General features: G+C 32.7%; 1 protein-coding gene across 1 annotated transcript in view; it reads left to right on the forward strand.

The window, feature by feature from the left end:
- Nucleotides 1-1,516: 1,516 nt before the first annotated feature.
- Nucleotides 1,517-20,543, forward strand: part of LOC129000485 (uncharacterized) — a 74,214-nt gene continuing 55,187 nt past the window's right edge. The window contains exon 1 of the mRNA XM_054427447.1: nt 1,517-1,724. Within this exon, the coding sequence (XP_054283422.1) occupies nt 1,517-1,724 (208 nt within the window). The remainder of the gene's footprint in view (nt 1,725-20,543) is intronic.

Consider the following 20,543-nt stretch of genomic DNA (forward strand, 5'->3'; position numbering starts at 1 on the left):
GCACCCTGTTGGTAATCCTTGTAACTTTAATGCTATTGAACATCATAGAACAGAACCAACTTGTTTAATTGAAACAGCTGTTAAGATTCAATAATTCCATTTCTCATAAGGTTAACATGGGAAACTCCAGAGCCACTGGGGCGGAGCCCGAAAGGATTTTTGAAATAAGAATATGCCTATTTGTTAATCGGGAATGTGAGCTATCATCATGCCAAATTTCAGCCCAATCCGACCAGTATTTTTCGAGTTTACTTTTCCCATACACACATACAGCAACCACCTCTTTTTTATAATAGTATAGAAGATAGATAGATATAGAACTTCTGAATAATCCAAACAATTAAAAATGTGTATCAATTAACTTCAATTTATATTGAGCCTATAACGATGTTAGAAAAAAGATAATTTTAACTGAGAGTAAAAAGAATTAAGTATCTTACCATAGTTTTTATAAGAAATTATATAATTTTATTAAAATAATTAGTTGGGTTTGAAAAGTATTTTTTACTGCCCGAGTCCTATACTTTATACAAGCAGAATTTAAAAGTCTTAATGTAAAATTCAGAAATGGTTTTCCAAAAGGTACTGGGATTATTATTAAGTTGAGATCTTACTTTTAAATTCACAATGGATCTTCTCCCACTCACTTCAATAGAGATTTGATAACCAAACCTAAGATTCAGGAACTTTTCCATGTAGATAATATTTTTTAAACTTTTTAAAAAAGATGTTCATTTTTTATAACTTTATTCAAATTATCACGATACTGGGCTATGAGGGAGAACCAACTCTTTTTATCGATGAACAATGAATGACCTTTTTTTGTGGCATAACTATCAATGTCGCTTTGGTTGTGTTCGATCCTCAAAACAGTATGAACTATAAAAATAAATTGATAAAGCAAATACAATTTCGAAAAATTCGAACATTTGTATGACAAAATTATGTTTTTTTTTTCAAATGGCAGCTAACCCTCATATATACAAAGTAATGAAGTAATAATAATACAATTCTTCAAAATATTGGTACTCCTATTAGTATTCACTGTATGTTGATTTTGTTATGTGTGACTTTTCTACAACTTTATTTTTCCTTATCTCCAGCAAGTGTCTTCACTTCTCCCCAAGTCTTATTATTTATTCTTAAGTTGTACTTTTGGCTTCCTCAGAGTATGTCCCAAGCAAATGAATGTTACAAGCAAAGTATATAATCAGACATTCTATAGAATGACTAGGCTTAAATGAATCTGGCAAAGTATGAAATAGAGCTTACCATAAACTTAGTGTCATCTATAGAGCTTTTCAAAACATCGTAAAATTGTGTGAACAATAATGAATAATATTCGTGATTACAGTCTCAAGCTACCATAAATTTTATCAGTTAAGAGTTTTATAACATCACAATAATTTTTATTTTCAATAAAGGTTACAATAATTTAGTCATAGGTCAATTACAGCCTGGATCTCCTCGCGGGCTCCTCGATGTGCCGCTCTTCCCCCTTGTAAACGATCTGGATATGGAGAAGGAGGAGGAGATGGATCTGAATCTGCGTAAAATCTGTTCCATGTCCAGATCCCAAGGGAAACCAGGGAAACAACCACCCCCAGACCGCCAACACACAGCAGGGCTCGATTCTCCTCCCTTAAACAAAATTGAAAAATTGAAAACTGTTTTAATACATGTAATATCCTCAATACAACCTGGATATGCAAGTTTGAAAACCGGTAAACAGCCACTGAATACGTTTTATGAAATGAAAATGTATATTTTATGGGTTTCAAAGAAATATCTAATAAATATTAAGGCGCATTATGTGTAATTGTATGGTGTATTATTTACACTAAAACTGAATTGTTATAAAACATAAAAATTTGTTAGTTTTGACGATTCATGATCCAAATCAAATTGGACCTCTCCCCATTATTTCAAATGATAAGCTAGCAAAACAGGAGTGCCGATGGAGACCTGCGGGGGTGCGTGCGGTTGAAGGGACTTGACCTGGTCTCCATCGGCACTCCCGTTTTGCTACCACTGTAGAGTAAAAAATAATACCCCTGGAATGTTTCCTAAACGATGTTGGTTTTTTTTTCAATCAATAAGAATTTAAGTTTTTGCAGGACACCACAGGCAGTGTAAAAATGAACTACATCCTTTTTGGAATTCAAACTATTTTAAGTACCTAGCTATCAACCAATGGGTAAACCAAGAGTAAATTTATGGATATGCATTGAATTTATTCAACGATCTAGCTTAATATTTTGTACTCACCAGGCTTTTTTAAGTCCTTCCATTCTCGTACGATCTCTGGTTACGTAGGAGAGGACTTGTGACACCTTTCTTCTAGAACTAGAAGTATCTAGTAGTTGACTAAGTTGAAATATTATAAGTTATCTATCAGATACAAATGGTTATCAACTTTATGTAGTTTTTTTAAACTGCGCAAGAAAGTTCGACCTTATATCAGAAGATTGCAGGAAGAACAACTTGTTTCCATGGTAAAAATAAATGTAAAAATGTAAACAACGTTACTAAGGTTAACTGCTTCAAGGCCTATCTATGAAAAACTACTTTCTGGTCTAAAACGAGTACAAAAATAAGCTATTTACTGTGCTGTGTGAAGTGAAGTAAACTATGTAGGCTAAATTATACAGTTTTACCAGTGTTAGATATTTTTATCTTTTTGTACCATACCTCTGGATGTATGAATATGCTTAATAAATTGCCAATAAATGCAACATTATTGATGTTTACATTTTGACGAGGGTTAGTTAATAACCCAATTAGACATAAGTGCAAAAACAATCAATGTTTAGAGTATATTGATATTGATTGATTTATGTGTTTTCATTTATTGTGTGTAATTAGTTAGGTGTAAAATTATCCTCTCGTGGTGAAATTCTCGAGAAGATCAGTACACTATTATTTACCCCGAAATCATTATGGAAATAGAAGATACCTTTAGGGCTTCAACACACAATAGAATCGGTTAATATAAATTATTAAAAATACACATTTGAGAACATTAAGGTATTCACAGTAGCCTACAATTTGTAGTAGGCTAACTATTATTAAAATTCAATAAGTATTTTTTCTTTTCATATAAAGGTAGAATAAATCGTGATTCCTCATATCGGGACCACGTAAGTTTGCAGTTGGTGGCAGCCAATCACAAGAAAAGGCTAGTGCGACGTTGCCACATCGCCCGTTGTCAACACTAATATATATACTACTATATATATACTAATATATATACACTAATATACTAAGCAATATTCAAATCAGCTGGTATTATTAGATTTGGCAACACCGCACGGTTCTCATTGGTTATTCAAAACCATATGTCAAAAATAACTTTGAATGGTTTTGAAAACCATATTTCAAAACTCTATATCTCCATTCATACTTGGCTTAAAATGCCTACTTTGTATGGTCACCATTTAATAAGAAAGTATTGAAGAAAAGTTTGTTCATTGCTCGAAAGAAATGTGTGTACATCGTCATACGACATCGGTTTATCATATGGTGTAAAACACGTACACATAGCCTTCAGCAATGATAAATATGTTACTATTAAGCTCTTTACTTAAGCATCAAAACAAAGCATTCTTTGTGTTAACTGTAAGCCTCTCGCTCTCACCGCTCTTTAAGCTCAGCATTAGCCTAATTAGGCGAACCTCTTGAGGAAAACACTTACGCAGGTGTGTAACATTCTCTCTTTTATAGAAAAAGCACTTTCTCTAGCAACTCTCAAATTTTTTATTGAGCCGCACGGGTTCTCTTGTTTTAGTAAAAGTAGTAAAAGTAATTACCTATAGTGACATTGTTTGTTTGCCCCTAATTGGCTTAGTTTACATTTTTTAAACTACTTGTGTACTATTTGGTGACTTGTATCATCGCAAAAGAATTGTTCTTGTAAAAGGAAAGTTGCCAACAAACTACTTGACCAAGTATTAATTTCAAGTATTTTTTTTTTTAGTTTTCTTTGGATTATTTAAAATTTGTTTGAAGATATTATTGGGGGTTTTCCATTAGTATAAAAAATTAAAATATATATATATATATAATATACTAAAAATGAAATAACTATAAATATAATAATATAGTTACAATTATGCAATAAAAAAAGGCTCCAAGAAAATAACTATAGCAGAGAATATCTACGTCCATATACGTTTATGTTTCTATGAAAACACCTATGTAAAGGACAAATAAATTGCAAACATAATATCAAAGTTCAGATTGAAAATTTTTAGCCTAATTTTGAAATAATGATTTTACCAAACCTTGTATCCTCTTGTGTTATCAATCGTACACTAGGGGGCGCATAGTTAATCAATTAGTAAAAGAGTATTTAAACCCAACCCAGCCAATAATAGCTTAATGCTCTATTTCGCTTTATAAACCTAATGCAATCTCAATCTAGATATCTATATTTGAGTTAAATTTAGACGAGTGCAGTAATTCAATAGTATCGATTTTCAAACCAAGGTAAAATGCTGCTAAGTAAAAATTTTATTGTAGGATATAAATAGATTCTGGTATTCGAAAATTCAAATTAATTTATACAAAATTTAAATTATTCCATTTATCACCCTGGATAATTGACTAAACAGACATTAACCAATTTATGTACGTAAATTGATAGAAATTTAACATATTACATGGGTAATGAGTTAAAAGCGATGAAATGAAGTTACAGTGAGCAGTCAATTGAATGCCAATATTTACTGTTTAATATTGACTGATGAAGTTAGCTTTTAGAAAATACTGTGCTGAGCTTATCAAATAAATTGGACGGAACACATTTTACAAATAGCCATTTTGTAGCAGCATACGTCATGACTGCTGTTGGTTATTTCTGTTTTGATTATATTATAAGTGTGGAAACAGGAAATACCACTTCCATATTTAATTAAATAAACAAATAATATAGTATAAACTAATTAATTTATCAGTGGTTTCCAAAAATTTGTCGGTTGATATGTCAGGAGTTTCAGTTAGAATATAATTTAAAATATAATCTATTGAGCATTTAAAAAGAAATTATACAATATTTTAATATTATTTTCGAAATATTTAAATAAATGTATCCTTTAGACTAAAAAACAACCATTTATCCATCAAATCGGCCAGATAAACTTGGGCAAAATGCCACTTCGACAAGCACGAGAGTCACACTATTTTTGTGTTTGGTTTACTTACACGAATTGCTGATAATAATACTACTAAAAATCAATATTATATACAAAAAATACATTTAATTAGTTTAAAACACATAAATATAATCTTTATTTTCTTCATTATAAAAATCATGAAATAAAAGAAGCTAACACATATCTCGTAGTTAATAGCTATAGTCAGATTAATAACAATAAAAATTATTCAACCTATAACTCTGCAACGACTTTGAAAATGTTGTTTGGTATAATTTCTTATACAGATTACAAAATTGTTTAAGGACTTAAGGTAAAAGTTAACACTATCATTCATCTACATAGGATGAACATATCAGTGGTATAAAAACAGCTTGACTAGCTAAATGTCTAATGTACATTTTACTAACAATGAAACAGTAACACTTTTGAAATTTTACTAAAAAGGCTGATATGGTATATTAGGTATTCATAATGAAATAATTAATAATTCATTGTGTAGATATGAAACACTGCCAATGTTGGCTCTAAGCATTGGATATGTTTGTTTCTATTTATTATAGTATAAATATCTGTAGGTAAAAATGGATGGGAAACTGATGTCTCATTTTACCAAATTAAACAAAAATGTATTTTTTAGGATGATGGGAACAGAGTAAAGATTTTTTATAATTACTATGGAAATGATAACCATGGATAGTACGCCTCCGGTATGGATCATAAACATAAACAAATGATGTTGTTGGCCCGAATCCTATACTAATGCATTGAACATATGTTTTGGCAGTTCCATTTAAGCAATGTTAAATAATGTTTATTTTCGGGCCATAAACGTCATTTGTTTATGTTTATGATCCATACCGGTATTTTTGTAATATTCGTGGTACGCTTATAATTGGTTTAGTATATAAGTTTGGGTTATATTTAGGTATATTCTGCTCAATGAAGGTTTATTTCACTTGGCTCGCTAGAAGTGTGAAAAAATAAATATAAATATATATAAACTCACCTAAGCCAACCTATATACTAGACAAAATTCCAAAATCATAAGATAATTTACTTATTTATTATTTACATTTCTATTTATTTACTATTTGTTCATAACTGTGATCATGGCCTAAGAGCCGAAACATGTAAGTTTATTCAGTAAATTAATAACTTAAAAAAGGGTACTAAATGTTTAATTATTTATTTCATTTATTAAAAATATATATAAATATATAAATTAAAAATAAAAATTATTCCCTCCCAATGTAATGTTTTCAAACTAAAGCCTTGAAAATGTTGATAGGTTGGTATAAATGATGCCATATGTCTATATTTAAAGTAAACACCCTATAATATTCAGGTGTTGGCAGCACTTACACTTTATCATATGCAGCAGTCAACCCACTTAACATAATGAACCACTGCAGCTCCCATATTCAACACCTGGTTCCGAACTATGCTTAAAGGGATGTCTTGATATTTAGAGGGATGTCTTGTTTTTTAGAGAGATGTCTTGTTATTTAGAGGGTTTTTTTGTTTTTTAGAGGGTTGTCTTGTTATTTGGAGGGATGTCTTGTTATTTAGATTGATGTCTTAATATTTAGAGGGATGTCTTTTTATTTGGAGGGATGTCTTGTTATTTAGAGGGATGTCTTGTTATTTAGAGGAATGTCTTGTTATTTAAGGGGACTGTGACTGCCTATCTTATATAATGTTATCTATATGCTACATATCTAGAGAACTATGACAGGTAGAGCCTTAATTTTTTTTTTTTTTAAAGGCCATATGTTTATCTAGTTCCTCCTAGAAGATTTAAAAAATATATTTACACCAAGTGTTTTTTTTTCAATTTTCAAAAAATTACAATTTTTTTCCTAGAAATTTAGTACAAAAAAATCCTTCTGGGAGGAACTAGTATATTAAGTATTAAATATGTGGTAAAAATTTGGATACTCTAGTCCTACAGATAGCTGAGAAAAGTGACATCAAAGTTATAAAAAGCTAACTTACGGGAATCGCAGAAAACGTAGGCCCATGTGCAAGATAACTAAACAATGTTTTGTTGCTATGAGACCGGGTAAAAACATTTTCTTTTATTTTTTTTACTAACTTCCAGTCAAGCTAGGAAAAAAATAATTATACCGTTGTAATCAGAATATTTTAATTAATAATAAAAGACCAAAAAATAAAAATGTCAATTGTTGATAATTTTTACGGTCACAGTCCCCTTAATCGCTGAGCATGCATGTATTGAGTATTCAATTATTAAAGGTGTTTAAAACAGCTGGGGTCTGTTTCATAATAAACTACAAACTAATATTATTAGTAAATCAGCTGATTGCCAATGCAATTCTAATTGAAACAGCTACTTAACTAATAATTTTACTTTTGTATACTTTTTTCTACTTTTTTGTAGTTAACACTTTTACTTCATTGACGAGGATGAAGCCAAAAGGGTTTGTTTTACTATAAAAGTTAATAATAATTTATTGTTTGTTTTAATGTTTATCCATCTAACCTAATAATCCTACAAAACATTTATTCCAAAACTGCAAATTGGTCTTTTAAATCATAAATGCTTTGAATTTCAAAGAATGCATATTAAATATAAACATTTCTATAAGTATAAAAGAGGATGTTGGTATATTTGGCAGTGATAAACTCAGACACCGCTGAACCGATTGCCACGAAACTTGGTACATACGTGTAGAATTTCATGGAATAGGTTTATACACCATCAATTTCGTGATCCGTCCAATCGGCTCCGCCTCAGTGGCTCTGGGGTTTCCCATGTTAACCTTATGAGAAATGGAATTAATGAATCTTAACAGCTGTTTCAATTAAACAAGTTGGTTCTGTTCTATGATGTTCAATAGCATTAAAGTTACAAGGATTACCAACAGGGTGCAGCACTATTATTTCTTTTACATTCATGACAAGAGCTAATTTGCAACCAAAAGGTGAGTGAGCGTAGCGAACGAACTTCAACCTGGAGGCGAGTTAGCGTAGCGAACGAGCTAACCTGAAGGCAAGTGACCGCAGCGAACGAGCTCCAACCTAAAGGTGAGTGAGCGTAGCGAACGAACTTCAACCAGGACGTGATTGAGCCATGCGAACGAGATCATCTTGAAAATTAAGAAGTTAAACGGGGCAAAGCCCGCAGGTTACAGCTAAAACAAATACATTTTAGAAAGTATAACTAAAACCTAAATGTTTTAAAATTAATATATATTAAAGAATTTTGTCAAAATAGCAGAACTAAAGGACGGACACAATAGAATTAGGGTTAAAAACCTGAAAAACCAATAGCAATCTTCCTAATGACATTCAAACAAATGCTTCATTTAAGCAACTTGTTTAACGTCAGCTTGCAGTTTACTGGAAAAAACGTTTATCTAAAGGGAAATGTGATTTCTAAACGGAATATACATTAACATTCGGCAAGAGTACTCTACAAAATTTAAAATTTATTTTTATATTTGTATTTTAACGGATTTCAGGGAGCAATAATAACTTTCCAAACGATGAATTAAGATTGTGAAATAGTATTATGAATTTAAATTCAACACTTTTTTTCTGTTAGTCTAGCTAGTAATAAGAGAGGTTGATAACATTGTAATATATTCATGTAAAAGCGTGCGAGAACATAGGAAGAGGTTTAATTCTACACAGTGACACACAATGGTCCCATGGTGTTAAAATGTTATATACAAAATATAGAATAAGTACTCGTTAAACCTTATGTTGTTTAAATAGGGAATATTTGAATTCGTTTAGTCTGCAGGTTTGCTACGGCAGTATTTGCTATGTTTTGTAGTAGTTTCCTGATGTTTGGTAATTGTAATATTGTAGTTAGTAATTTGCCTTTCGAATGGGTAGCTTTTAGCCAAAAACACACTATTCTCAGGTTTTCCACTAAACACAGAGTAAAGGAAACTAACAAAGAAAATAAGAGGGGAAACGAGTAAAACACAGGTGTCCGATTGTCTGACGAAAGATTTCACGTTTCCGAGAAAGAGCTTTTGATTGGAAAGAATGTTCTCGTGGTTAATTTAAGCTCAAATAAGTACTGAAGGCCAAGGTTAAACTAATTTATTATCAATACATAATTTTTTTACATGCTGACATAAACACTCTGCTTCTTAAGATAATGCTAGGATACAGCTATTTTCTGTAGCATCATGACGGTATACAAAGGGGTCTGGTAATATTCTAATTACACATCTTAAGTTGATATCTGGTTATATACATGTTACGTTGACACTCCCTTTATATAAACCAAATGAACCATCGATTTAGGATTATGCAAAAATACATCCCGTGTAAGTGAAACAGACGGTCATTAAATTTGGATACTGAAAATAGGCATTTCATTTATGTATACCATTGACAATGGATACTGCAAGTAGATTTCTCATTGATGTAAACCAGATGTACCATTGACTTTAGATACTGCAAGTTGATGTACCATTTATATGTGAAGCAGGTGCCCCACTGACTTTTAATACTGCAAGTAGACGCCCCATTTATGTGAAGCAGGTGCCTTACTGACTTTTAATACTGCAAGTAGACGTCCCATTTATGTGAAGCAGGTGGTCCACTGACTTTTGATACTGCAAGTAGACGTCCCATTTATGTGAAGCAGGTGGCCCACTGACTTTTAATACTGCAAGTAGACGTCCCATTTATGTGAAGCAGGTGGCCCACTGACTTTTGATACTGCAAGTAGACGTCCCATTTATGTGAAGCAGGTGGCCCACTGACTTTTAATACTGCAAGTAGACGTCCCATTTATGTGAAGCAGGTGGCCCACTGACTTTTGATACTGCAAGTAGACGTCCCATTTATGTGAAGCAGGTGGCCCACTGACTTTTGATACTGCAAGTAGACGTCCCATTTATGTGAAGCAGGTGGCCCACTGACTTTTGATACTGCAAGTAGACGTCCCATTTATGTGAAGCAGGTGGCCCACTGACTTTTAATACTGCAAGTAGACGTCCCATTTATGTGAAGCAGGTGCCTTACTGACTTTTGATACTGCAAGTAGACGTCCCATTTATGTGAAGCAGGTGCCTTACTGACTTTTAATACTGCAAGTAGACGTCCCATTTATGTGAAGCAGGTGCCCCACTGACTTTTAATACTGCAAGTAGACGTCCCATTTATGTGAAGCAGGTGCCTTACTGACTTTTAATACTGCAAGTAGACGTCCCATTTATGTGAAGCAGGTGCCTTACTGACTTTTAATACTGCAAGTAGACGTCCCATTTATGTGAAGCAGGTGCCTTACTGACTTTTAATACTGCAAGTAGACGTCCCATTTATGTGAAGCAGGTGCCCCACTGACTTTTAATACTGTAAGGAGACATCTCATTTACGTAAACTAGATTTAGCATTGACTTGAGATACTGCAAGTAGCATATACGTCCTATTTACCAGATGTAGCATTGACTAAGGAAAAGTTGGATTAATATGCTAGCTCCACTCAAGACTGCAAGCAAACAACTGCATTGTACACCTAGTATATGAATTCTTGGCAATGTTATTGAACAATAGAAGTCAAATTTGTTGGATTGAAGAGATGTCTACTCTTAATTCTGTAGCTGTGGTGAATGACATAATGTACAAACCCCATAAAGAGAAAATTAACTCCTTACAGAACTATACAATAATGTATCTTACAGAAGTGGTAACACTGATCGATCACCGGAAGTAGACGGATGTGCAGACCGGAAGTGACGCGTCCACAGGAAATGGCGGCAAACGATGATTGATAGTGGACCACTACCACCTGTTGGAAGTGGAATTGAATTTTATTTCAATCGGATTTGATGGTCTTTTCTTAAAGCTTTTGAAGTTTTAAGATTATGAAATCACTGACCGTTTAATCTGTTTCAATGAGGTGTTTGGAATAATATTAGATCTCTCAATAAATCTTATCCGCACCCCTCCTGTAAGTTACAAAGGTGAAGCATCTCGCTAAAATCATTTAATGTCTTTCTTCGTGCAAACTTGAAGTCATATTTGGTTTGCTAGAGAAACAACACAACCCATTGGATTTTCTAACTCTTATTTTGAAAATGTGAACTTAAAGAGCGATTCATATTCATAATAGTTATATTTATACCGTCATATCAACAAAATAACTAAAACAAAACTTAAGTGTAGTTATTATAATCGAATGAGTTTATATGTAACGAACTAGTAGGCCTACTATGCAAAGGGTTATTGATATAATTATATTATTTTTAGAGATCTTAGTATTCGTGTGGGTATATCTATTGTTGTGTTTGGATTCATATTGTTTGCGAAATTTGTGTTGAGATTCGTAGACCTATCCAAATTTCAAGTGAATATTGATTATGTTGTTCTCTATCGTATGCAAATTTAAATACTAGTTGACCCCTCAACTTTATTCAGTGTTCCACTTTTCTTTACCAGCTGTAAAATAATGAAATTATTTCTTTGATGGTAGTAAAGAATGTTAAAATACAATATATCAATATATCATATCACAACAACTCAGTTCACAAAACCGCGTATACGACAGTAGAGTACAGTTGATCGCAGCTATTGAACCTCAGCAATATTCATGATTGTTCAGCGATATTCTTCAGCGAGTTGAGGTTCAGACGCTGAAGTGGCAGAGGGGGAAGGGGAGTGGAGTAATCAGCCAAGAGCTCTTCCCTGCAGAGTCAGTGATTTGTATGATGCCTATCCTTTCTTATCCTTAGTACCAACTTGTTAAAATGCACCATCTTGGGATACCTGTATATTTTTTAATCATAAGTAGATTCGTACAAATGGAACCTCGATGACAAGAACGTCAATAATAAGCTACCATAGAAAAATTGTATTATCAAATATCATTGATCTCTATTATTACTGTCATAATATCCTTCGATTTTAAAACACATGTTATTGGAAACCTCTGTAAAATGTCAACCTCGATTACAAGTTTTAGTCAATTGTTCACCATGAACATGTCAAAGAGGTTCTACTGTAGTTCTATTTCTCCGCACACTGAAGCATAACCTAGGCACTGAAAAACTTCCCTTCCAAGCATACACCATTTGTAACACAAATGTTCTGTTTATTATCTTCTATTTTTTTACATTATTAGTTCCAATTAATTGTATGACAACCTATGCATGATGCAGTATGAATCACAATTTATGATAACCCAACCGTAATATTACCTATACAATTCCATTAATTGCATGATACTAAGAGTTTTTATAAGTGAAAGAACTATATGTTAACAATATTGGTGAATATTATACTTGTAAATGAAACAGAAATAAACTAATCTCTTGTTGCGTGCACAGAACTTCCCGAGGGATTTCTAAATTTACATTCAACAACATATGTTATGTGTCCACTGTAGTAGTGAACGTAACATTGGTAGATCTCATATGACTTTACAAAATTAAATAGTAGGACTATCACTAAAATAATTACACTGGTTTTCTTTAAATAGTATTATTGCAATGAAATTCTGAATCTAATATTATCAACTCGAGAAGTTTTTACAAGAAAGTAGTTGTAAATAGGCATTGGTTTACATGTTTGATCGAAATTGCGAAGATACAAAATTAATCAAAACTTTTACAAGCATTTTCATACTTATGGAGAAGTATACTATATTTTCTATAATAATTTTCAACTAATTGTGTTTTTCGCTCCTCTACTGCTTAGTGGCTACATTTAAAGCTCTCATGTGTTATACTTAATTTTTCCTTCTCCTTCCTATGTCTGCCATATTTTTGTATTTTACAGATTGCTAGGATTCAAATATTGCTAACCTTGATTTTCTTCTCAGTGAAGTTCTGCAAAAAGAGTTTGGGTTCACAATTCTCTTGCAAAATGAGTAATTTGTTTTTTTGTAGTTGACTCTCCTAGGGAACTTATTCACTATCGATAAAAATGCCTGTAAAATTTTAGAGCATTAAATAGAATACAATGGTTTATTGTGACGACCAAAGTTACAAATTGTGTATCAAAGTCTGTATTTTGATTGATTAAATATCAAAATATTTAATCAATAATTCGCAAATATCATAAGAGAACCTCATTAATAAACCTCATTTCGGAAGAGTCAAAAGATTAAAATATCACCCGAATGTGTACACACCACAGCTCTATCTTCACCACGACATTGATAAACACTGTGACCCAATCATCGATCCTAGTGACCTCCAAAATATTTAGTTAAATCTATAAACACCACATTACTTAACCGTCACATGTAAATGTTAAACATGACTTTTAAAGCTTAAATCGTGGTTTACACATACACAATAACATTTACTGTCTCATTTAGAATGTATTTTAGTCATTCAGAATTTAATTTTATAATCATTCCTTCAGTACGTGAAATATTTAATCAAGTTGTACCACTTTAAGTGTATTGTTATTACTATTAGGGAAAATATAGGGTGTCCCACGTAAGGTGTCTCAAATTGATTACGGAAAAACGGCTTAACGTACAAAGATTAAATAAAATTATTTCCCGCTAAATTGACCCTAAGGAATAACGTAAAAATATTTAGACAAAAAACTGAGAGTCACTAGTTCGAATCTAGGAATTTTCAAATGTAAACATATGATATACATAATTTTAAAGTTAGTTAATAGACAAACATTTTGGCGAAAACAGAATTTTATTATCTTTTTCCGTCTCAAAAAGGTGCCAGTTGTTTTGTAAAAAATCAAAATGTTTTAATACTCTGTGTTTCCAATACCAATGCACTTAGCCCTTCTCCGGTTGAATTTTCTTGTTCGTTATGAAATTAGCTTTACTGTGATATGCTACAAGTAACTGTTTTATGAAATAATAAAAATTATAAAAAAATATTTGAAGAATTACAAATGCCCATTGTCCAAAGTTTTCGAATAGCAGCATATTTCAAGTGGCACATCATTTTCTAGGTTTTTTTTTATTCTTAAGAACATTGTAATTTACACTAACTTCGTATCTCTTTTAGTTTTTGTATAAATAACAAAAAACCTAATTTTCCTATATCAAATGCATGTTATTCGGGTTTAAGACTAAATGAAAAGGGCCATTAATGCCATTCTACGATTGTTGTCTTAAAAGGAATTAAAACAATAATAGCAATACTAATAATCTTAATAAGTAGTCTAAAACGTAAGTTAATCCATTTCCAACGAAACATATTAATAATACGGATAAATTAATTACAAGAATTTTTTTTTAAATATATAGCCTACGTGTTACTTTTATTTTAAAGTAACCAAATTCAAAGACATTCAAAGGGCAACAAAGTGATGCAAACTGTATAACTATAAACAAAATAATTTCAAAGAGGTTTACTAGTGAAAGATATAGTTATAACAGCAACAGGAACGGTCACAGGGAGAGGTTTATTCAGAACAATACCTTGTAACCCAAAGCATGTCCTTCGCAGCATAGGTAAAAGCAATATCAATCCTTGTACAATAGAGGCTGTGTTGTCTCTGAGGCTTCTCTTGTACAAACCTTTGATGTATGTATTTGAATGTTTGTTAATGTTCGTTTACGTCAACAGTAATAATTATGTATTTACTTTTTTATTAATTCCTTCGGAAACCAGTGGAATACCTTTTTGATCACAAATGTACTTTGGAGCAGTTTTTATTTAGTTTAATTTTTTTTACTATTTGCTATTTATTTCAATTCAATTTAAAAACCGTCATTTGATACAACGTAATGCTAAATATTACATATCCTCTTGCGCACACTCACGTGCGTGGAAACATTTAAACATATGTTAAAATGTAGTTACTGGAAAAATCTATTCACTGTTGTTAATAATACACAAATATAATAATTACTTATAATAATAACTTACAACAATGCCAGAGTGTTTTTTTGTTTTAATCTATATATTAATTTGAAACTGTTTTTCTTTGTGACAGCTAATTTGTGAAAACGGCTGGGCGTAGAAACTCGGTAGAGGTGTCTAAAGAAAGGGCTTGGTCTGTAGGTGAGCCATCAAAAGAGAAATGTGGTAAATTCCCTTGGGGCTCCACCCTAGGGGCTTTTAAATTCCCATCCCATGTTATTCTTATGGGGGGAAAACGGGTTTTTTTCATAGCTAATTTCAAAGAACGGCTGGGCGTAGAAACTTGGTAGGGGTCTCCAAAGAAAGGTCTTGGTCTGTAGATGAGCAATCAAAAGAGAAACAAGGTAAATTCCCTTGGGGCTCTGCTCCAGAGGCCTTTAAAGTCCCCTCAGCAGATTTGTTTACATTATGACCATATGTATAATTTTACACTACTTTTGAATGAAACAGCTGTTAATAATTAATTATGATTTACTGAATTTGTCAAAATGGAGTACTGTATTTGCAATGGGGTTTTTCTGATTTTTTACATCTATTTTCTTCTGCATCGTGTCATGTTTTGCAATATAATGTTCTGTTGCCAAATCAGTGGAAAATCCCAATATCACAGTAACTCTTAAAATTATTTCTTATGGAGTTAACTTATGTCTATTGTATGGGTTGGTTTCTGCCTTTTTTACCACTTCTTGGAGATTGTACGTAGGCGTGTTGCACGTAGATGATATTCTTTGGCGTATTGCATCTGTAGACGATACTTGGGTTGGTGTAATTATTACAATGGAAAAAAGCGAGAAATCCTGGACAATTTGATATAGGCCTACTAAAAATAAAACTGAATTAACACTGTGCTATATTTCTTGAGCAATCATTGAAAGAGCATTGATTTGCAAACAATGGAAACATAAGAAAGACATAGAACACAACCAAGTAGAAGAAATAGATATAATGTTTTTTTTTTCTTCATTTACTATCATTATTATAGAGAACCTAATACGGCTATGAGTGGGAAATATTTGTGGAAAACTCTAAAAAACAAGATCAGCTTTTGAAAAAAGATAAGATATTTACAACCAATTTTGATTATATCTAACTGTTGTGTACATCGAGAGTATTTCCATAATCTTTGAGTCGACTTTTATAAAGTGATCGGAAATTATGACTGTTATTCGTTTTAAAATAACGCCTGTAATGCTTCGCAATTGCTCGAATTCGAGCAACAGGTACACTAGTAGCTTATGACAGAGAAAACCCACGTAGGCCTACATCAAAGACCAATAAAAATACCACGAATCCTAGAAAAATACTAATGCTTTTAACAAGGAAAAGGTGATTGTATTTCTATAATTTATCACAATTTTACAAATGTCCTTATTATTTTTCTTTTCTATTCTTTTAGCGAATTTCCCATATAGGGAATAAGCTATTACCGTAGTACTCATGGTAAGACCTGGACCCGAGAATTTTTCATTTTGAGGTCCCTAGAGGCTAAAAACACCATCCGTTCAAATTCATATATATATATAATATATATATTTACTAGCTGACCCGGCGAACTTCGTATCGCCTAAGTTATAGGTTTCCCCTAAGACAGACCGATGGAAAGAAAGTACCGTTACGTTTAATTTTCAAGATGATCTCGTTCGCATCGCTCAATCACGTCCTGGTTGAAGTTCGTTCGCTACGCTCACTCACCTTTGGGTTGGAGCTCGTTCGCTACGCTCACTCACCTTTAGGTTGGAGCTCGTTCGCTGCGCTCACTTGAACATCATAGAACAGAACCAACTTGTTTAATTGAAACAGCTGTTAAGATTCATTAATTCCATTTCTCATAAGGTTAACATGGGAAACTCCAGAGCCACTGGGGCGGAGCCCTTTTAAGAATTTCGAAACGGGAAATAGTTTACGTCCGATTCGCATACCTACAGAATTTACACACCAAATTTCATAACGATCGGTGAAGTCGTTCCGGAGGAGTTTGCAGACAAACACTGTGACACGAGAATTTGGCAAAACTATTATAAATAAACCTTCGCAAATACAGTATCTGACAGTTTTAAGCCAAAACAAATGCTTTGAAATTAAATTTAGCCTGGGTCGTGTTGGTCCATATGTTAAATCCAATGATTAAACTAAAAAATGCTTTATAGATCTATGAGGCATAGCCCTAATGTAGGCCTATAATTGAAAGTTACCTTCCACAATGATTAAAAGTATTTAAGGTACTACCTCAACCTCACAATTTAACACTTTATTCGGGTTGACATTTTTATTATAAAGGTGCTTTTGTCCTTTCCGTGAAACACTGAGAAATAAGGACACTAATGCGTTACCAACAGACATACAAACAAAAATACAGAACTTAATTAGGGAATTTGCTACGTTTTAAGCATAACAAAGTACTTATACAATTAGTATCTGAAATCTTTGTTAATGTAATCAAATTTCATCATAAAAATTTATATTTGCTTGGACCGATGATGACCCGAAATGACGGCTTACTATATGAAATGAAGTACTATAGACGATTTAGATTGGTAATTTATAATACAAATTACCAAAATAGGCCACGAACTATTGATACATAAACAACGTAAAGCGTTTAAACAATTCATGATGGTTTGCTGAATGAATGTTTTACTAAAATGCGTTAAGTTTTATCAGGGATGTTGTCCGGTACCAAAAACCAACGTTCACAGTTGAGAACTATAGTAGGCCTACAGCCGACCAATTATATGACTTAATGAAGTCCCGAGGTTATTGATCTCTTGGTTTTGGATTGTCTCGTAAAACGTTTTAAAGCGGCAATCAAAGTTATTTCCCATTAATTGCTTTATTTGTAAACAGCTTTTAATGTAATTTATCGGTGTCAGTTTGAAAGAAAAAAAAACAACCTCATACAAACAACTTTTTGTTATTTAATAGATTACGTATCCTCTAAACAATGATTGGTAAAGGCTATCTATTAACATTCGAAGGAAATGTGACAAAAATCACACAACGTTGGGTTTTTGGACGTTTGTAATTTTATTTCTTCAGTAGGTAGGCCGTGTATTCTAGGGAAAAGTACCGGTATCAAGGATCGTCGTGGAAAAGGTTGTTATGAATAATTGGGTAGGCGTACGTACCCAAGAGATGGGCTATGGGCCTATTGGCTGTATGGTCCAGCGATTGCATCACACGGTGAGTAGGTACTATTGACTATATATATATATAGTCAATGGTAGGAACAGAAAATAACACATTAGAAAAGCGAGCTTAGCATCATCCGTAAACCTCTGTTACAATCACCCACTGCAGTTGTGATTTTTTACTTTACACTTTACACAACCGCCATTGAAGCGCCGTCAATGAGTGGAAACCATGTTTCTAAGCTATTGGCGACGATCATTATTAAATTGAAGTTTCCCAGCCGTATACAACACTGATTCAAGGTCTTCTTTCTGGTTATCAAAACTCAAGAACAATTTATACACAAAGAATCTCTGGTTCCTGAACTGGATGATGCATAGTTATTTAATTTCATTTACGGTTACACTATTACACTATATTATTGCACTTTCGATTAATTAAATCCGTTATGTAAGAAAAACGTTTTTAATCTCACTTGGTTGGGATTTGCATTCAAAACGTGATTGAAAAAGGTTGCGGTATTTGTAAACAACATTTGTAAACATATCAGTGACAGCTAGGAAAAATAATCTTGATCCGAACAGCTGTTCGTTGTTTCATAGATGATTATGCAATAAAAATTGGACGAAAACTTGACATAAATCGCACAAAACTGCATTTTTGAACGTTCGTAATATTATTTACAAAATAGTGAGGGCATATTTTAATGGCTAAATACAATCTCGCCAATCCAGTGAATACATTAAAATGACTTGGATCTTGATAGGTACTCTCGTTTTCCAGGAGAAGATTGCGTAAAATGCCATCTTGAGTGTTACAGACAAAGGGAAAGACAGACAGACAGACAGACAGACAGACAGAAATTGAGATGACTGTTCACACCGGCGTAGCCAGACGTATTAATACTTTTTCGGAATACGTAGCTGACGTAGCTCTTAATGTAATTCATAGAGTGTGTTCACACCGGCGTATTAATACGTGAGCTACGGAAGCTACGGCGCTGCCGCTACGCCGGCTAGCTGCGCGTAGCTCGCATAGCCGAATACGCGCATGCGCACTAGCACACCGGGCTGTCACCGCCACCCTCCCTCCACCTTATAATTAATTTATTGAGCGGTAAATGTTGGATTATAACACAAAAATTAAGAATCACTTAAAAAAATCATTAATCACTATTATATAACAACCTTAAGAAAACTTTATATGATCAATATAATAATACTTCATCATACGAGTACCTAATGTTCACTAACATTTTGCTTGTAATTCTCATTATCAAAAAAGTCGTCTCTCTTAATATGGTTTATTATGGTTCATATTGTGGGCTGATATTTGTGAAACATTAATAAAATTATTTTTAGACACTTACACCATAGAATATTTTATCATGTAATCCATGGATGAGCAAAATTATTGCATGTTTTCTGATAATATTTATTTTATATTATAATAAGTCTTATAGTCTACTTTATACGGCCTAAAATTAGAGTGAAACATTTTTGTCAACATGAACTCATTAATCAACAGACTTTTCAGGTACTATAAAAGCTGCAATTGAACCGTGACAATCTTACCTGAAATCCATAAAACGCTAATAAAAATAAACAATATGATTACCAAATATAAAATAATATAATAAAATAAACAAACAACAGCCGGCTCACCGGCTACGTAGCCGTCAGACGTAGCTGCGGTGTGAACAGTGCACGGGCAACGTATTAATACACCCAATACGTCTGCAGACGTCGGGCTACGCCGGTGTGAACAGGCCTTAAGACTCGTTTCTGCTTATTTAATGTATAAGACGTAAAAATAACCTAAAAATATATAATTCTGAGCAATGTACAGACAAAACTCTAATTTTATTTATATATATATATATATATATATATATATATATATATATATATATGTGTGTGTGTCCGTTAGCGCGATAACTCGAGCAAAAATGATCCGATTTTGATGAAATTTGGTACAAACGTGTAAACCTACGTTTATTCGAACGAGTTCGCGATCCAGCATAATCGGACCATGGGAACGGGGGTTTATGGGGGGTTTTATGGGGTAAAATTGGGGTTTTCCCATTTTTGAACCTAAAAACAAAAAAAAATTGCGATTTCTTTCTAAACCGTTTTGTAGAGCTTAAAAAAAGAAATAATTTAGTATATTGAAGCGCTGTTGTATGCCTAACGGTCACGGAGAAAATTCAAAAATAGTGTAATTAAAAATTCCCATGTTATTCTAATTCAAATTGTTGTAGTTTACTTGTTTATGGGTATATATCGATAAAATTTGGCAAATTTATTTATTTCATCCTATACTATTGACGTATGGTCAAAAAACACTTTTTACCTTCCCCGTAGCAGCAAAACTAATCACTCGTTAAATCTAATGTTATTTAAATAGGGAATAATATGTCTTATTT

The sequence above is a fragment of the Macrosteles quadrilineatus genome, unplaced genomic scaffold (assembly GCF_028750875.1).
Source record: "Macrosteles quadrilineatus isolate MER2022 unplaced genomic scaffold, UCM_ALF_1.0 Scaffold_8__2_contigs__length_117827958, whole genome shotgun sequence".
Taxonomy (NCBI): domain Eukaryota; kingdom Metazoa; phylum Arthropoda; class Insecta; order Hemiptera; family Cicadellidae; genus Macrosteles; species Macrosteles quadrilineatus.